Here is a 19,312-nt window from a genome sequence, read left to right on the forward strand (position 1 = left end):
GGAAGACACGATTGAAATATAGGATGGTAAATATGTGAGTTTGATAGTCAACATCCTTTCAATATTTATTAAGCTACTGTGTGCCAGGCTTGAAAAGTGAGCAAAAACTACATTCCTAACAGATGCGTTAGATCCAGACAAATGCTTCCTTTAGAAAAGGTCCTCCTCACATTTTGCGACAGTCTTTCCATCAGGTCTCATCTGCATGTTTGAACACTCTTGCAAATCTGGATTTGGGTTTTACAAACACTAACATCTCCCATTAGTGGCAGCTGCCTATTCAGACACTGATGCCTCAAAAGGCACGCTCATAAACGCCCTTAGCCGTGTTTGGCAGATGCTACAGCTCTCCCTGTCCTAAGCCATGCTGGGCCACTAGCCAGGGCGATGCCTTAGTCGGAATGCGGGGACTGGCCGCTAGGGTGTGTGGAGGTGCCCTCCTGCCCCAACCCTCATTCCATGACCTCGCTGAGTCCTCGCTGAGTAGCACGGTCGGTTGCCACTCCCTGGGACAGAACTTGTCTCCCACAGGCAAAGCATGACTTTCCCAGGGGCGTGACTTGGACGCCTAAATCCGGCAAGTGGAGTGTGGAGGGGGTGTGTCTCCAGGGGGCGGGGCGTGCGCCTCCCCCGACTGGTTGTACGGTGTCCGGAGGTGAGCAGGCGCGCAAGGAGGCCTCCAGGAGGTGTCGACCTCTGCGCCTGCGCCTGCGCTTGCGCACTTATCTGAATCGCCTTCCTTTGCGCAGCCGCGCTCACCTGAGGAGGCGTGTCGGGGCGGGGCCTACGAGGCGGGGCGGCCGCGCCCGCCGCGAGGACCCCCCCGGAGCCGGCCTCGGCGCGCCGGGGGCGCTTCTCCTTCCTCTGGGGGGTCGTGGGCGGGGCCTCATGGAAACCGTTCGCCCCGAGAGCTTCGAAGGAGGGGCAGTGGCGTCTGGGGCCCAGGGGCGGCCGGCGCCGGAGGCAAGGGTGCACTTCCGAGTAACGAGGTTCATCATGGAGGCAGGTAACCGCCGCCAGGGAAAGGGCAGTTCCTGCATGGACGGGGCATGGAAACCGGGGTTCGCGGAGCTGTACAATCACAGCGCCCAGCCTGCAGGCCGTTGCTTTGCAGAGAAAGCGCGGCTGGGCCAAGGGAAGAGGCCAGGCCTTGCCAGCGTGACCCGCCTTAGCGGACGCTGGGAGGTCTGCTCAGGACTGAGGGCCTCTGCCTTTCCGGTCTGCCATGTGTACCAGGCATTGAGATGCGAGGGAGGCGCTGGTATCCCCCTTGCACAGAAGAGCGCGCAGGCCCAAAGAGCGGATGTGGTTAGGGACTGGACTAGGCGGGGCCCGAGTCTGAGAGCCCACTACTCTGTAGTGTCCGGCACGCCTTCTGCCACGCCTTCCGCCACGCCTATCCCTGCATGCTAGAAGATTGGCACTTGGTCTCTAGGAGCCTTTTGCAGCATGCTTTTGGGCATCCACGATGCAGCTAGAGTTCTGAGTCTTGGCTAAATCTACCATAGTGCTGGGCAGCCAGCTTCCAGAGTGATGCAACTAAGCCACAGGGATTTCTATAGAAACACTTTTTCTCTTTCAGTAGTATCTTGTTAAGCTGGCTAACAATTATTTCCTTGACACTATGTGTACTTCTTGGAGCACAGGCTTGGGCACGTGTGCTTTCAAGTCAATGTGGTTCAGAGGGTCTGAGGAAATGGCCTCAGACCTGCTAATCCCAGTGATTTGTAAATTTACAAGAGTTGTAGAGTTTATTAAGGAAAGATGTGTTGCCCCCCTCCATCTGGCTACCTTCCATCTGCTCAGACGGTCAGGCTAGTAACACTACCTTATCTCGCATTTTCTGGAATGAGATCCCATGTAGGAATTATCTGATTTTTAGACCTTAACATACTCTTTAGGTGTTTTCGAAGGGCTGCTTTATAAGCATCGTATATACCATTGCCCTTTGTAGAAGCTACATACTGGTTCCCTGAAGATGTCCCTGTCCTAATCTCTGGGACATGTGAATGTCATATAGCAAAAGGGACTTTGCAGATGCAGTTAAGGACCTTAAGATGGGGAGATTATATCCTAGATTATTGGGGGTGGACCTATTTTCACCACATCTGTCCATACAAAAGAGAAGCAGTGGGGGTCACAGAGGAGAAGGCCATATAGCAACCAAAGCAGTGTTAGAAGATGCTGTGTCACTAGCTTTAAATATGGAGGAAGGGGCCAGGAGCCAAGGAATGTGGGAGGCCCCTAAAGCTAGAAAAGGCAAGGAAACAGATTCTTTCCTGTATCTTCTAGAAGGAACCAACCCTGATGACACCTTGACTTGCCCCCTAAGTCTCATTTTTAACTCTGATCTCCAGGATAGGGAGAGCATAAGTGTATGTTTTCTCAGCCACTGAAATTAGTGGTTATTTGTTACAGTATCCTTAGACAATATCTGCCTTCTTAGATAGAGAATGCTGAGAGCAGTCTGATTATTTACTGGTTGCTCTCCACATCATCTATTAACTTTCTCTTGTTAATCTAGTCATTGCAAATTGGTTTTGGTTTTGGGACCCAGCACATTAATTCCCTTTGGAACTGTTTAGAGGGTGAGAGGGGAGAGGCTAAGCCCTGACCCCTCCACTCCACTCCACTCCATCTGTGATTTTTTTTTAATATTTATTTTTTAGGTGTAGATGGACACAACACAATGCCTTTATTTTTATGTGGTGCTGAGGATCGAACCCGGGTCCCACCTGTGCTAGGCGAGTGCTCTACCGCTAAGCCACAATCCCAGCCCCTTCATCTGTGATTTTTGAGTTCTGCTCACTTCTCAATGAGTTGGACTCCTTCTCTGGTGCATGTCCATGGCCATAAATGTTGCTTTTTCTCTTCTCTGCCTGTGGTTGCTCTGATCAGCTTGCTTTTCTGACCATATCTGTGGACTAGGAAACCAGTGGTGAGAGTAATGTTTAACTATAACACTGGAATGTCTAGCATTTTTTGATGCCCCCACCCCCCCAGGGCTTTTACCTCCTGTCTTCCTAACAGGATTTTTGTTAGGTGGGTTGTGGGGTGAGTAACCTCCAGCTCAGTGCCTGCTTGGGTGAAAACAGATACACAACAGTCCTTGGTCCTTTCCAAGCTTCTGTGCAGAAGCCCATATGCCAGTTGGTAACTGAGTAATAGTCAGAACCTTTGCTTATTGGGTTGGTCCTACCCACACTATTGGTTTGCAGACCATAGTGTGGGTAGGACCTGGGGCCTTGTCAGAAGTGCACAGTCTCAGAGCCCCAGTCTTCCTGAAGGGCATCTGCATTGCAGTCTCATCCCCAGCATCTTTGCTAACCTTCTGGAGTCTGAGAATTCTGGGTACCCAGCAAGAGACTGAGCAGCAAGGAGTGGCAAGGCTAATTGTTCTTGGTCTTCTCTGCTTAGGGTGTGCACCCTTAGGGCCTATTCCAGCAGCTCCCTCACTTGAGCAGTGTGTGAATGAGCATTGGACTGAAGGATTCTCCTGCCTGCTTTCTCTCTGTAGGTGTCAAGCTAGGGATGCAGTCCATTCCCATTGCCACTGCTTGTACCATATACCATAAGTTCTTCTGCGAGATCAACCTGGATGCCTATGACCCTTATCTGGTTGCCATGTCTTCCATTTATTTGGCTGGCAAAGTAGAGGAGCAACACCTGCGTACTCGGGACATCATCAACGTGTCCAACAGGTACTGGTGTCCTGGTTGAGGTGTTTGGGAGGGCTTCCTGCTGTTCACCTGGCAGGGGCAGAAAATGCTTTCTTGGGCCTGCTGCCCAGGTACCAGCTTTCAGGCTCAGAAGGAAGCAATTGAATGGCTTGACCCAGTGTCCGAAGCACTAGCTGCAAACGCAGGAAGGAACCTGGGGTCAGGAGCCCAGGGGCCTCTGGGAGGGAAGCTTGGCCACATTATGGGGAGCCTCAAAAGCTAACCAGGGTGGAGGTAGGTTGAGCAGAAGGAGCTTGGAGAAGAATGTCAGAGAAGAGTTATCTGTTGTCCTGGATAGGACAGAGGGAGATGGCTGAGGGCAGAAGAGCATGGAAGAGAACCTTCTTGGTTGGATTGTGGGGCCCAGCAGGCCTGAGTGGCCTGGAGGGGGGGATTATGGACCCAGCAGGGCAGTCATCATATTTAGGATATTTAGGTGGTGTAAGAACCTGAGTCCCAGGTGCCCAGGGGTCAAGGGGGAGGTGGGTTGCACAGCTGGGCCAAGCAGTTGTATTGCTGCTGGGAAGGACACGGGGGCCTATCCATTTAGGCTGCACCAAGGCCCCAGGGGGCTGGGTGGCCAGGAGACAGACATGAAATTTATGGAAAGTTACTGACTAGCTGTGCGTCATGGGCCTTTCCAGGAACTGTAATTAATTAGGAAGAAAACTATTTTGTTCTTTTTTTAATAAACAGGTAACGGAAAAAGCACTCCCTACCCCCTAAGCCTGACAGGTTCACGCTGTACAGGGAGAGACTAAGATAAAAACAGGCACGGAGTGAGAGAGTGCGGCTGGAGTCCACCCATAATTGCATGGCCCCCAGCAGGGAGGAGCAGTAGAAGGGGAAATTGTGTGGAGCCCTAATTAGATGTGGGCACAGGGGGCCCAGGGTTCTGCAGGGATCATGGAAAACGAGTGAGCAGTGAGGAAGGATGAGTCACTGGCAGAGAGTTCTGAGCATTTGAGTGTGAACTCTGTTCACGTACATCTTGGGGATCTTGCGTAGGTAGAAGCGTTGTGGACATACAGGGTGTAAATAAGGACAGAAAGATCTGGAAGAAAGGAAAAATAATCCAAGAAATATAAAAGTGAAATATGTTGCCTTTCAGAATACATGTTTCCTAGGCTGTTTATGTGCATTCCTTGGGCTCTAAGAGCAAGCCTTGGGTGCTGTACCTTAGGTGAGGAAGAGTCTCCCCAACGCTATACTACCCAAGACTAGGCATGCTAAAGCTTCTGCTTCCTTTGGAGTCATTGCACAAACCCAGTCTTAGCTCTTGATAATCTTGCTGAATGATGGTGGATGGCCCATTGGACTAAAACTCGGAGCCAGCTTCTTTCCTCAATGCCTCCAGTTGCCATTGTGTACACTAGATGTGTAGATAAAGAGTCATTTTATAAAAACAGAAATAAAGTGACCCCATGTTAATATACTGGAAGAAACTGTAGGTTATGCTTGGACATCATATGACTTCAGTGCTTGGAACACTGGAAGCTGCCCCATTGCTTGGGAAACATGTCTCTTGCCACTGTAAGCATTGCAATTCCTCCACACAGGTACTTTAACCCAAGCAGTGAGCCCTTGGAGCTGGACTCCCGCTTCTGGGAGCTCCGAGACAGTATTGTGCAGTGTGAGCTCCTCATGCTGAGAGTTTTGCGCTTCCAGGTCTCCTTCCAGCATCCACACAAGGTACGTGCATGCTGGGGAAACTGACAACTATTTCTAGAGACTGTGAGGACTTTGTTCCATTGCCTGAAAGCATGTTTCTTCTAATGTCTGAGGGTATAGCAAGCAAAGAGCAGAAGGGAACCAGAGCTTCTGATTCCACACGCAGCAGTGGCTCAGCCAGCCTCCCTTACCCCAATCCTGGAATCTTCTGGGGCAGGTCTTATCTCAGCTGCCCCCTTTGTGCTTGCTCATCTGTGCCCACAGGCTGGGACTTGTGTGGCTCTCGGAAACCATGTTTCACGGAAACCACTACCCATCTAGATGGAGTGCTCACTGAGCCTCTGAGAAGGGCTGGTTTTATAACCTGCCAAAGTCCCTTTTCCTGTGAGTTACTATAGCATCCAGCTCAGCTGTGCTTAGAAATCCATGAGGAAAGCCAAGTTGCTGAGTCCTAGTGGTACCCTTTTAACTTCTAGGGGCAACAGAAGTCTAACAGAAGACCATTACAAACAGCAGCACAGGGGAAGGCCCACTCTTAGGAGCACTTGGATGTGCCATTGTGGTACGTCAGCTCTCTGCGCAGGCTGCTGGAAGGATAGCCTGCAGAGAGTGGGGCTTAGGGCTCTATACTAAGACTTCTCTTCATTTTTAAATGGGATTTTTATTGATGTAATTATAAATTCCCATGCAGTTGTATGGAATAATCTAGAACAATCCCATGTGATCTTTGCCTAGCCACTCCAGTGGGACCCCTTCAGTGTCACAGCCAGGATGTTGATACTGATACAGTCTACTGGTTTTATGAATATTTAGTTCTGTATTATTTTATCACATGACCATTACAGTCCAAAACAACTCCATCCATACAAGGATCCTTTGGTGCCCTTTTAAAATTTCATGCTACCCTTTCATTCCCCTCCCTTGCCCTGGAAACCTATGGTCTTGGATTTTTACACAGTAGTTTTTTGTCATCAGAATACCTGATCAGCATCCCAGGGGAGGGTGAGAACTGTGCTGGCAGCTGTGGGGTGGGGTTGTCAAGGTGACAAGACTTGGGAACAGTGTTCTGGCCTGTGGCCCCTTCCTCTTCCTCTAGGCAGATGAGAATCTCAGTAATATAGGTCACCCCTCCAGGATGTGTCTGGGTCATATGTGTGCTCAAGCTGCCTAAGTGCTTGCCATGATCTTTATGCATTGCATGGGGTTTAGGCTGACCTCCCAACTGGGAGGTCATGGGGACATGGGAGTTGAGGCCAACACTACTTTATGGTCTTGACACAAACTGGAGAAATGCAGTCTCTAGTCTCTAATCCTCCTGAAAGCGGCAGCCTCCTGAGAGGCTGGGCATATAAAGTGCAGACTAGTCCTCTAGTCTGCAAGTAAAGGCACTGCTTGCTGGAGCACTGGGCCCCAGATGATTTCTCATGGTGGATCGAGCAGGGTCCTGGGATCTAGGGTGTTGCTGTGGGGATGGCATTCAAGAATGGCCTGAATAAGTTCCCCCAGAGCTATGTCTGGAGAAAGAGAGTGGCCAGGCATGTGGAGACAGGGGTGGGGGTGAGATGGTTCTAGAGCATGCCCAGTATATTCCAGCATGGTGGGAGGGTGGACTGGGAGATGAGGTCAGAGAGGGAAACAGTGCTTGGTGACCAGCAGAAGGCTTTGGGGCTTTTCCTAAATGACATGATGTCATTGGAAAGTTTAAGCAGTGAGGTGGAATGATTTGGAATGATTATGACTGCTTATGGAGAGAGGGTGAAGGGACCACAGTACAGCGATGAAGAGTTGGGTTATGGGGGGGCCGAAGCCCTAAAGGCAGACTGGCTGATGTCTGTGTCTTTACAGTACTTGCTCCACTACCTGATTTCCCTCAAGAACTGGCTGAATCGTTACAGCTGGCAACGGACCCCCATCTCTGTCACGGCCTGGGCCCTGCTGCGTGACAGCTACCACGGGGGACTGTGTCTGCGGTTTCGGGCTCAGCACCTAGCTGTGGCAGTGCTCTACCTGGCTCTGCAGGTCTATGGAGTCGAGGTACCTGCTGAGTCTGAGGCTGAGAAGCCATGGTGGCAGGTGAGGTAGCCACTCAGTGTGTTGAATTGTGCCCCCTTTTCAGAAGTCCTTCTAACTGGGCATTCACCCATTTTCTTTCTGTTAATTGTCCTTGATGAAAGACATGGGCCACTTGGAATTTTTTTTTTTTTTTTTTTTTTGATACTGGGGATTGAACTCAGGGGCACTCGACCCCTGAGCCACATCCCCAGTCCTATTTTGTAGTCTCACTGAATTGCTTAGTGCCTCGTTGTTGCTGAGGCTGGCTTTGAACCCACGATCCTCCTGCCTCAGCCTCCCGAGCTGCTGGGATTACAGGCATGTGCTGCTGCGCCCAGCCACTTGGTAATATTGAAGCTTAAAAATACTCTGTTATAATCATCTTCCCTTTGGCACTCTTGCCATTTGGTGATAGATCATTTGAATGAACATGGCCTTAGTTGCAGTCTTGGGCCAAACACACCCTTAAGATCATGTTGGGGTAAGAGCACCTGTGTGGACAGAAGTACTGCTTCACGTGTGGTCTTCTCAGGGAGTTTCACGTAACAGGGATATAGTGGCCTTGCTCCGTTGGAATCAGATGGCAGCAGATGGGGCTACCACTTCCTGGGCCTGCTCTCTGAGGACATCTGGATCTGCAGTGCCCTCCCTTGCTTCCCATTGTGCTGGCCCGCCTCCATTTTGCTTTCTTTCTACTCTGTCTTCACTAGTTATAAACTTCACTTGATGTACCAGCACCACCTCCATATCTCATGCTCAGCCCTGCCAAGAGGAGTACCGGCTGCCCTGGCCCCGCACAGCCAGGAAGTAGCCCTATCACAAGGCTGTTTTCTGGGCATTGCACTCACCCAGTAATTGCTCAGCCTGGAAAGAAGTTGCCATTTTTGGGATGGCAGACACATGTTCACCCAGCTCTTCTTAAAAGTCTGTCACACTTGACTTCACCTTTTCTGGATGGCTCAGAGCTGCATACACCAGGAGCTTCCAGAATCCACACCACTTTGGGCTGGTGAAGTGTGAGTTGCCTTGGGATGAGCTGCTCCCGGTGAGGCCCCGGCTGCATGGGTGCATGGAAGCTCACATCTGATATTCGAAACACTTTTCCTCCTCATGTGCTCTTAGCTGCTACTTTTTTCCATGATTGCTTCTGTTACTTGTTGGCCATGGGTTCAGCACAAGAGCCTTACCTATGGGAAGCCAGCCTGTACTGTGTGTGCCAAGGCTATGTGCCAATAAGATGAGTGGGGATGGCAGTAGGCTCAGAAATGCCTCAGGCTATCACACAATGTTGCTGAAAGTTCCATAGCCAGAGCCACACCCAGGCCATCCATGCTTAGGAAGTTGATGTCTCCCACAGGTGGAGTCAAGCCACTAGGTCTTCTTGGTTCCAGAGGCCAATAGTGTCTCACCACTGGACTTGGAGATGTGATCAGATGCTCTAGGGTTTGTCACCTACCCTTGACTGTTTTCTTAATTTGTGGTGACAAACACATAAGATAAAATGTACTATCTTCACTTTTTTTTTTTGAGGGGGTGGTGTACTAGGGATTGAACCCAGGGGCATGCTGCCACTGAACTATATTCCCAGTCCTTTTTATTTTATTTTTTTGAGACAGGGTCTGTCTGAGTTGCTGAGGCCATCCTGGAACTTGCCATCCTCCTGCCTCAGCCTCCTGATTCTCTGTGATTACAGGCATGCTCCACCATGCCCAGCCCTTTGTCATTTTTAAATGCAGTTCAGTGATATTAATCACATTAACATAGCTGTGAAACTGTCACCACTAACCACCTCCAGAACTCTTTGATGCAAAAGGGAAAACCTGTCGCCGTTAAACAGTAACTCCTTGTTCCTTCTCTCCAGCCCCTGGCACACATCATTCTACTGTCTTTAGATTTGACTGCTCTACGGATCTTCTATGTATGGAATTGTACAATATTTGTATTGTTGTGACTGGCTCATTTCACTGAGTATCATCAGGTCCTCAAAGATCATCCATGTTGAAGTATGTGTCAGGTTGGATAATATTCCATTGTAGGGATGGACCACATTGTATTTATCCATTCATCTACTGATGCATACTTGAGTGCCGCAGTCTGGCTGGGCACAATCAGGAGCCACTTGTCAAAAGAAACTAACTTTATTTTTAGAACCACACACGACAAACAAAATAGTCTCTCAGGAAAAACCCTCAGAGCCTCAACTGCCACCACCAGCTTTCCCCAAGCCTCTCTCTCCCACACAAGCTTCTCTCCACCTCCCACAATCCTCCTGCTCTTGAGGCCGATTGGCTGGGTCACGTGGGCGGAGCCAAAAAAGTCCCCCAATGAGCAGCTCCGTGGTCTGAAAGGGCAGGGAAACAGCCCAATGAGCATCACCGCAGAGGAGCCAATCAGCTAGATGTTGCTGTGGCCGAGGAGCCAATCAGCTAGATGTTGCTGGGGCTGCTGTGAGCCAATCGTCAGCCGGCAGCTGGAAGTTTGCTGGCAGCTGGAAGTTTGCTGGGGCCCCTTCGGCTGTGGCTCTCAGCATCTCCCCCTCTCTGTTTAAACAACAAGCATGTGGCTTAGGGACCGTGCCTGTTAGGCAGTCCAATTCAACATATGGTCCTTACCCGTCATCGGATGAACTGACCTCTAGGCGTCAGCCTCCTGTCTTAGGTTGGTACCACTGCAATTGGATCATACCCGTCACTGACTACCGGTCCAGCATACAGCCATACTTGTGGATAGGCCTTTGCACCTGTGGGGGGGTGAGGTTCTTTGCCTCACCTCTGTTGGCCCCCAAATTTTAGACCATCACTAGTAGAGGAGGATGCAAAATGCCATGACATTAAGCCAATTGAGGGCTCCTTTGAAAAATTGTACCACCGGTGACATCATCAGCAAAAATACTCCAGCACTACCACAATTCGCTGTACCAACAGATAGTTCACAATGCATACAGGTGAGCTCACAATGTGTCCAGGCAAGTTCTGCAAGCAGTTCAGTGATGGCTATTGTAGAAGCTGTAGATTGGTTTTATCTTTCACTTCACCAGCACTGGGATGAAGATAGGAATTCTGGCAATAATGGCTAAAGAAAAAATTATGTAACATTACAGAAGGCACTAAAAGAAAACAATTTTCTTAACAATTTACATTGTCTTCACCGGCACTGGGATGAAGATAGGAATTCTGGCAATAATGGCTAAAGAAAAAATTATGTAACATTACAGAAGGCACTAAAAGAAAACAATTTTCTTAACAATTTACATTATCTTTAAGAGAATTATTAAATATAATGAAAAGGAAAGGTGAAAGTAAACAGATCTGTTAACCTTCTTTTTTGTTTACATATTAAAACAATCCTCAACAGTTGTTTACCCAATTTAAATTAAACCATATAAATCATGTGAAAAAAAAATATTTGGATCCATTTTATCATGAGCGCTCATCATATATGATATATGGACATACGTACATTCAAACATATAACACAAAACACAAGTGTGCACACATAATATAATACATACAACACATAACATTATAGTAAAGGCCTTATAACTTTTTACAGGTGAAATCTCCATTGCAATGCTTAAAAACTCTATAGTCAAAAAATAGAACTGATCAGCAAAACATTAACCTAGGTCTGTATGAGCTCAAAAAACAAAATAGAACTTCATGATATGGCAAAGGGCAATAATAAAATAGATATTGAAAAAAGCATCCTGGTTCTGTTGCAGATGTAAGAATAGCCAAACTGGAGTTTTGGATATCAGTTGTTATGGATTTGAGCCAAATCATCTTCTTTTTGGTCTGTAGAAATCGCTTTAGTTAATCTTTCTGGAATCCAAATCGGCTGCTGTTCTCCCTGTGGAAACACATAAACAGACCCCCGACTCCAGACAATCACTGGGTCAGGACCTTGGTTAATCTCTCTGGAATCCAAATCGGCTGCTGTTCTCCCTGTGGAAACACACAAACAGACCCCCGACTCCAGACAATTACTGGGTCAGGACCTTTCCATTGTCCTGTTAGAATATCCTTCCAAAGTACCTTGGGCTTATGTACATTTTTTGGACACATATGCCTTTCTGCAGCACTAAGTCCTGATGAATCCAAATTTAAAAAGTTTAGAGTAAAAAGGGTTATTTTAAGTTTATCTTTGGGGAATATATACCCCTTCCCAATTCCTTCTTTTTGCTTTAATAAGTACATTTTAATAGTTTGATGAGCTCTTTCAACTATGCCTTGTCCCTGTGGATTGTATGGGATTCCTGTTATATGAGTAATGCCAAATGTTGAGCAAAATTGTTTAAAAGAGGTAGAAGTATAACCAGGGGCATTATCTGTTTTTAACTGTTTTGGAACACCCACAGTGGCAAAATTTTGTAAGCAATGAGCTATAACATCTTTAGTTTTTTCTCCGGCATGAAGGGAGCCCATCAAAAATCCAGAAGAAGTATCAACTGTAACATGCAAGTATTTTAATTTTCCAAATTCTGGCAAGTGTGTGACGTCCATCTGCCAAATATGGTTAGGTATCAATCCTCTAGGATTGACTCCAAGATTAACTTGTGGTAAAAAGGTCACACAATTTTGACATTGTTTTATTATTTGTCTAGCTTGTTCCTTAGTTATTTTAAAACGCTTTTGTAAAGTATTAGCATTGATATGGAACTTTTTATGAAAATTTATAGCTTCTTCTAGTGTAAATATGTATGTCATGTGTAGTTTTATCTGCTAAATCATTGCCCAAACTAAGGGCTCCAGGCAATCCTGTATGTGCCCTGATATGTCCTATAAAGAATGGATCTTTTCTGTCCCAGATTAGACTTTGTATAGTGGAAAGCAAAGAGAAAACAGTAGAAGAAGGGGAAATCCTACCAGCATCTTCAAGAGATACTATAGCATTAACTACATACTGACTATCAGAAAATCAATTAAATACAGAATCTTTAAACATCACAAAAGCTTGTAAAACTGCATTAAGCTCTACCTTTTGAGCTGATTGTTTGGGTACTAAAAATGTAAAAGTTTGATCAGGGGTAACTACTGCTGCTGTACCATTATTTGACCCATCAGTGAATATATTTGGAGCATTCATGATAGGTGTTTTTCTTGTCATTTTTGGAAAAACTACAGGATGCAAAGACCAAAAAGACAACAAAGGATTAGATGGTAAGTCGTTATCAAATGAAACATTAGATTTGCCCATGATTATTGCCCAAGTATTTAACTCATTAGCTAACTCATCAATTTGATCCATAGTATATGGAGTAATAATTTTATTGGGAGAAATCCCAAACAATAACAATAAATAATAAAGGCAAACTTATATCAATTCTATCCAAATGCATATTTTCCATATATGTTTCAATGATTTTTAATGCCTTTCTTGCTTCAGGCGTTAACATTCGGGGTGAATTTGGATCTGATGGACCTTTTAGGATATCAAATAAAGGTCCCAACTCTCCTGTTGGTATACCTAAATAAGGCCTTATCCAATTTATGTCTCCTAATAACTTTTGAAAGTCATTAAATGATTTGAGTTGATCTACTCGTATTTGAATTTTTGGTGGACGGACCATGGTTGAGGATAATAGAACTCCTAAATAATTAATTGGAAAATTTAATTGTACTTTATCTATTGCTATCTCTAGATTATAATTTTTTAATAATTTTGTAAGTGTGGCATAACATTCTAGCAATGTGTTTTTATTTTTGTGTGCTAATAATACATCATCCATATAGTGAAATATTTGTAGTTCAGGATTTTGATTTCTAAGTGGCTGGATTACTTTGTTAACATAAATTTGACACATAGTTGGGCTGTTAGCCATCCCTTGAGGGAGTACTTTCCATTCATATCTCTGATCAGGACCTTCATGATTCAGTGCAGGGATAGTAAATGCAAAACGTGGACTATCCTCAGGATGAATTGGAATTGAAAAAAAAACAATCTTTAATATCTATAACTAAAACATACCAGGTTTTTGGCAAAGCAGACAACTGAGGAATCCCTGATTGAGCAGGTCCCATAATAACCATCTCATTATTAATGGCTCTTAAATCTTGCAATAATCTCCATTTACCAGATTTCTTTTTGATGACAAAAATGGGAGTATTATGGGGAGATACAGAAGGTTGTATATGTCCTTCTGCTAATTGTTGTTTGACCAGGTCATGGGCTGCTTGTATCTTTTCTTTAGTCAGGGGCCACTGAGGAACCCATACTGGTCTTTCTGATTTCCAAGTAATTTTTATTGTCTCAGTGGCCCTTTCTGAAAATCCAACCCATGTCTGTCTGTTCCTTGATCTATTTGTATTGGTGCTGCTATACCTTGTTCTTGTTTTTCTAATCTTTTTCCTTTCCTAAAACCTTGTCTAGTCATAATAGTGGGTGCATTTTGGTTGATGTTATTTGTTAATGTCAAACCTAATTGATCTAGGACATCTCGTCCCCATAAATTTACGGGAAGATGATCCAATACATATGGCTGTATAGTTCCTTCACATCCTTCAGGATCCTTCCAATCTAATACCATTGCACTTCTATGGGGATTAGTCGCCACTCCTAGGCCTCGAAGCGTTTGAGTGGCTTGTTGTAATGGCCAATGTTTTGGCCATTCTTGACGAGAGATGATGCTAAGGTCTGCACCTGTATCCAGTAGCCCATTAAATTCATGTCCTTGAATATTTAGTTTTAGCATGGGGCGAGAATCTAAATTTAAAGAAAGCATAGCCCAATGTACACCTGTGGAGCCTAATCCCTTGGAACCTCTTTCTACAGTACGACTGGAAAATTTATCATGTAGGCTGGGTATTATTAGTAACTGTGCTATTCTATCTCCTGGTGAAATTACTGATATACCCTTTGGAGAACTGGCTATAATTTTTATTTCACCTTCATAATCGGGATCAATTACCCCAGGACTTATCATAAGTCCTTTTAGAGTAGAAGAGCTGCGTCCCAATAATAAGCCTACTGTTCCTTTGGGAAGAGGTCCTTTCACCCCTGTGGGAATGATTTGAACTCCCATCTCTGGAGTTAGTACTGCTCTGGCGGAGGCGCAGATGTCCAACCCTGCGCTCCCTCTGGTTTGTCTGATGAGGGATCTGATGGACAATGTGTCCTGGGCACTACCCTGATGGGGTTGCTGGGTTCCTCCAGTGCTCCGTATATTTGTGGTTTGGGGCCCCGGAGCATTGGGCCCCCCTGTCCATTTTTTGGCAATGGAGCCCAATGCCTTTCTCCACGATATCGTGGATAAACACCTGGTCCTTGTTCGTTTTTTGATAATGGAGTACCCTCTATGGTGGTTTGAGAACGGCATTCATTAGCCCAATGTCTCCCTCTACGGTATCGTGGGCAAATACCTGGTATTCTACTCCTTTGATACCTAGTTTTGTTAAACCCTCCTCCAATGGGGCAATTCCTTTTAAAATGTCCTGTTTGTTCACAATTGTAGCATGTTCTTGGCCTGGCATCTAAAGCCTGTTTTACTGCAGCTGCCACAATTTGCCCTTGTTCATTAATGTCTCTGGCATCTAAAGCCTGTTTTACTGCAGCTGCCACGACTTGCTCTTGTTCATTAATGTCTCTACATAATTTAATATATGTGTTTAAATCTTCATGTTTCCATGGTCTAATGATATCTCTGCACCAACGATTCGCTTGCTCATAAGCCAGGTGTTTTAGTAATGGCATTGCTTGTTCTGTATTCCCAAAAACTCTGGTAGCTGTTTGAATAAGCCTATCTACAAATTCAGCATAAGGTTCATTAGCTCCTTGTATTACCTTAGATAATTGACCTTGTAAACCTCCATGTCCTTGTAAAGTCTTCCATGCCTTAATTGCATCTGCAGCAATTTGTGCGTATACGCCAGGATCATATGCAATTTGTTGCTGCTGATCCTCATAAGGTCCCTTTCCTAACAACATATCTAGATTTCTCTGAGGATAACCAGCTGCTGCATTTCGCCTAGCCGTCTCCTTGCAAAATTCCTCATTGGCAACCTTCCATAACAGGTATTGTCCTCCATTTAGCACAGCTTTACACATATTAGCCCAATCTGCTGGCGTCATGTTCAAGTTGTTAATGGATTCGACCAAGCTTACAGTGAAGGGTGCTTGAGGACCATAGGTTGTTACAGCCTCTTTTAGCTGCTTCACTGTTTTGAAATTTAAAACTTGGTAAAATCGCTGCCCTCCTGCCTCAAATACAGGGCATGTTAATATTTGAGATCTTGTCTCAGGATCCCAACTATCAACTGCGGGGGTTGGGGGCCTCCCAGCATATGGAGGTGGCGCTGTTGGTTGGACACTTTCGCCCTCTGGTGATAGAAAGGTGTTAGTAGCAGTCTCCTGTAGAGGTGGTGCTGTTGGTTGGACACTTACACCCTCTGGTGATAGAAAGGTGTTAGTAGCAGTCTCCTGTTGTACCTTTCCCCCTGATGGCTTTTTCTGTTTTACACTTTCTTTCTCTGTCTGACTAACTTGAGAGACCTTCTCTTTTACTTGAATCATTATGTCTTCTCCTTCCTCTACCATTGTCTGAACTGAAGGCTTTGGACTAAGCAAACAAGATATGAACGTCCACAATGGCAATGTGCCAACTGGCAGAGTCCCTGGGCTTTTCTTTTCTATTCTTTTTAAATCTTCACCATGATGGTTCCATTGTGATATATTTAACAACTCCTCCTTAAAAAGCCATGGGCTACATTTTTGTATTGTATCAACGTATGCCCTGATTGTTCTTGATTTTACTGAGATGCCTCCTTCCTCTAACAATTTACTTAACACTCTTTCAGTTTGTTTTTTACTAATTTCTGATCCCGTATTTCTACTATAATACAACCCAACAAGATGACGCCAAACAAAACCGAGACAGAATGAAATAAAAAGGGAACAACAAAAAGTCATTATAGCCTTTCTATCCTCCTGACATGGGCATCCGTCCTTTCTCCCTATCTGTTCCTCAGACGTAAATAGTTTTTCCTCAGATGTGAGCGGTTTTTCTTCCGTCTCACTCATCTCCAGGGACAGGCAACTTAAAACAAAAGTGAAACAAAATAACAAAAGAAGAATCTTAAAATGGCTACCCATCCTCTCGCCCTGCCCTCAGGGGCGCGCAGTTTCACTTACCCTCAGTCGCTCCCCGTGCGAGCCACCACATGCCGCAGTCTGGCTGGGCACAATCAGGAGCCACTTGTCAAAAGAAACTAACTTTATTTTTAGAACCACACACGACAAACAAAATAGTCTCTCAGGAAAAACCCTCAGAGCCTCAACTGCCACCACCAGCTTTCCCCAAGCCTCTCTCTCCCACACAAGCTTCTCTCCACCTCCCACAATCCTCCTGCTCTTGAGGCCGATTGGCTGGGTCACGTGGGCGGAGCCAAAAAAGTCCCCCAATGAGCAGCTCCGTGGTCTGAAAGGGCAGGGAAACAGCCCAATGAGCATCACCGCAGAGGAGCCAATCAGCTAGATGTTGCTGTGGCCGAGGAGCCAATCAGCTAGATGTTGCTGGGGCTGCTGTGAGCCAATCGTCAGCCGGCAGCTGGAAGTTTGCTGGCAGCTGGAAGTTTGCTGGGGCCCCTTCGGCTGTGGCTCTCAACATCTCCCCCTCTCTGTTTAAACAACAAGCATGTGGCTTAGGGACCGTGCCTGTTAGGCAGTCCAATTCAACATATGGTCCTTACCCGTCATCGGATGAACTGACCTCTAGGCGTCAGCCTCCTGTCTTAGGTTGGTACCACTGCAATTGGATCATACCCGTCACTGACTACCGGTCCAGCATACAGCCATACTTGTGGATAGGCCTTTGCACCTGTGGGGGGGTGAGGTTCTTTGCCTCACCTCTGTTGGCCCCCAAATTTTAGACCATCACTAGTAGAGGAGGATGCAAAATGCCATGACATTAAGCCAATTGAGGGCTCCTTTGAAAAATTGTACCACCGGTGACATCATCAGCAAAAATACTCCAGCACTACCACAATTCGCTGTACCAACAGATAGTTCACAATGCATACAGGTGAGCTCACAATGTGTCCAGGCAAGTTCTGCAAGCAGTTCAGTGATGGCTATTGTAGAAGCTGTAGATTGGTTTTATCTTTCACTTCACCAGCACTGGGATGAAGATAGGAATTCTGGCAATAATGGCTAAAGAAAAAATTATGTAACATTACAGAAGGCACTAAAAGAAAACAATTTTCTTAACAATTTACATTGTCTTCACCGGCACTGGGATGAAGATAGGAATTCTGGCAATAATGGCTAAAGAAAAAATTATGTAACATTACAGAAGGCACTAAAAGAAAACAATTTTCTTAACAATTTACATTATCTTTAAGAGAATTATTAAATATAATGAAAAGGAAAGGTGAAAGTAAACAGATCTGTTAACCTTCTTTTTTGTTTACATATTAAAACAATCCTCAACAGTTGTTTACCCAATTTAAATTAAACCATATAAATCATGTGAAAAAAAAATATTTGGATCCATTTTATCATGAGCGCTCATCATATATGATATATGGACATACGTACATTCAAACATATAACACAAAACACAAGTGTGCACACATAATATAATACATACAACACATAACATTATAGTAAAGGCCTTATAACTTTTTACAGGTGAAATCTCCATTGCAATGCTTAAAAACTCTATAGTCAAAAAATAGAACTGATCAGCAAAACATTAACCTAGGTCTGTATGAGCTCAAAAAACAAAATAGAACTTCATGATATGGCAAAGGGCAATAATAAAATAGATATTGAAAAAAGCATCCTGGTTCTGTTGCAGATGTAAGAATAGCCAAACTGGAGTTTTGGATATCAGTTGTTATGGATTTGAGCCAAATCATCTTCTTTTTGGTCTGTAGAAATCGCTTTAGTTAATCTTTCTGGAATCCAAATCGGCTGCTGTTCTCCCTGTGGAAACACATAAACAGACCCCCGACTCCAGACAATCACTGGGTCAGGACCTTGGTTAATCTCTCTGGAATCCAAATCGGCTGCTGTTCTCCCTGTGGAAACACACAAACAGACCCCCGACTCCAGACAATTACTGGGTCAGGACCTTTCCATTGTCCTGTTAGAATATCCTTCCAAAGTACCTTGGGCTTATGTACATTTTTTGGACACATATGCCTTTCTGCAGCACTAAGTCCTGATGAATCCAAATTTAAAAAGTTTAGAGTAAAAAGGGTTATTTTAAGTTTATCTTTGGGGAATATATACCCCTTCCCAATTCCTTCTTTTTGCTTTAATAAGTACATTTTAATAGTTTGATGAGCTCTTTCAACTATGCCTTGTCCCTGTGGATTGTATGGGATTCCTGTTATATGAGTAATGCCAAATGTTGAGCAAAATTGTTTAAAAGAGGTAGAAGTATAACCAGGGGCATTATCTGTTTTTAACTGTTTTGGAACACCCACAGTGGCAAAATTTTGTAAGCAATGAGCTATAACATCTTTAGTTTTTTCTCCGGCATGAAGGGAGCCCATCAAAAATCCAGAAGAAGTATCAACTGTAACATGCAAGTATTTTAATTTTCCAAATTCTGGCAAGTGTGTGACGTCCATCTGCCAAATATGGTTAGGTATCAATCCTCTAGGATTGACTCCAAGATTAACTTGTGGTAAAAAGGTCACACAATTTTGACATTGTTTTATTATTTGTCTAGCTTGTTCCTTAGTTATTTTAAAACGCTTTTGTAAAGTATTAGCATTGATATGGAACTTTTTATGAAAATTTATAGCTTCTTCTAGTGTAAATATGTATGTCATGTGTAGTTTTATCTGCTAAATCATTGCCCAAACTAAGGGCTCCAGGCAATCCTGTATGTGCCCTGATATGTCCTATAAAGAATGGATCTTTTC

General features: G+C 44.9%; 1 protein-coding gene across 4 annotated transcripts in view; it reads left to right on the forward strand.

Moving 5' to 3' along the window:
* Positions 1–788: 788 nt before the first annotated feature.
* Positions 789–19,312, forward strand: part of Ccnq (cyclin Q) — a 32,395-nt gene continuing 13,871 nt past the window's right edge. The window contains exons 1-5 of one of the 4 annotated variants that reach the window (XM_046453264.2): positions 789–1,006; positions 3,518–3,701; positions 5,279–5,411; positions 7,236–7,463; positions 9,304–9,966. In XM_046453264.2, coding sequence (XP_046309220.1) covers positions 889–1,006; positions 3,518–3,701; positions 5,279–5,411; positions 7,236–7,463; positions 9,304–9,393 — 753 coding nt within the window. In that variant the 5' untranslated portion in view covers positions 789–888 and the 3' untranslated portion in view covers positions 9,394–9,966. Of the gene's footprint in view, positions 1,007–3,517; positions 3,702–5,278; positions 5,412–7,235; positions 7,464–9,058; positions 9,967–19,312 lie in introns of those variants that run through there. The other 3 variants (XM_046453262.1, XM_046453265.1, XM_046453263.2) reach the window with 3 other exon arrangements.

The sequence above is a fragment of the Marmota monax genome, unplaced genomic scaffold (genome assembly GCF_021218885.2).
Source record: "Marmota monax isolate L192 unplaced genomic scaffold, Marmota_monax_Labrador192_F-V1.1 WCK01_AAM20220418_F8-fsc00142, whole genome shotgun sequence".
NCBI lineage: Eukaryota > Metazoa > Chordata > Mammalia > Rodentia > Sciuridae > Marmota > Marmota monax.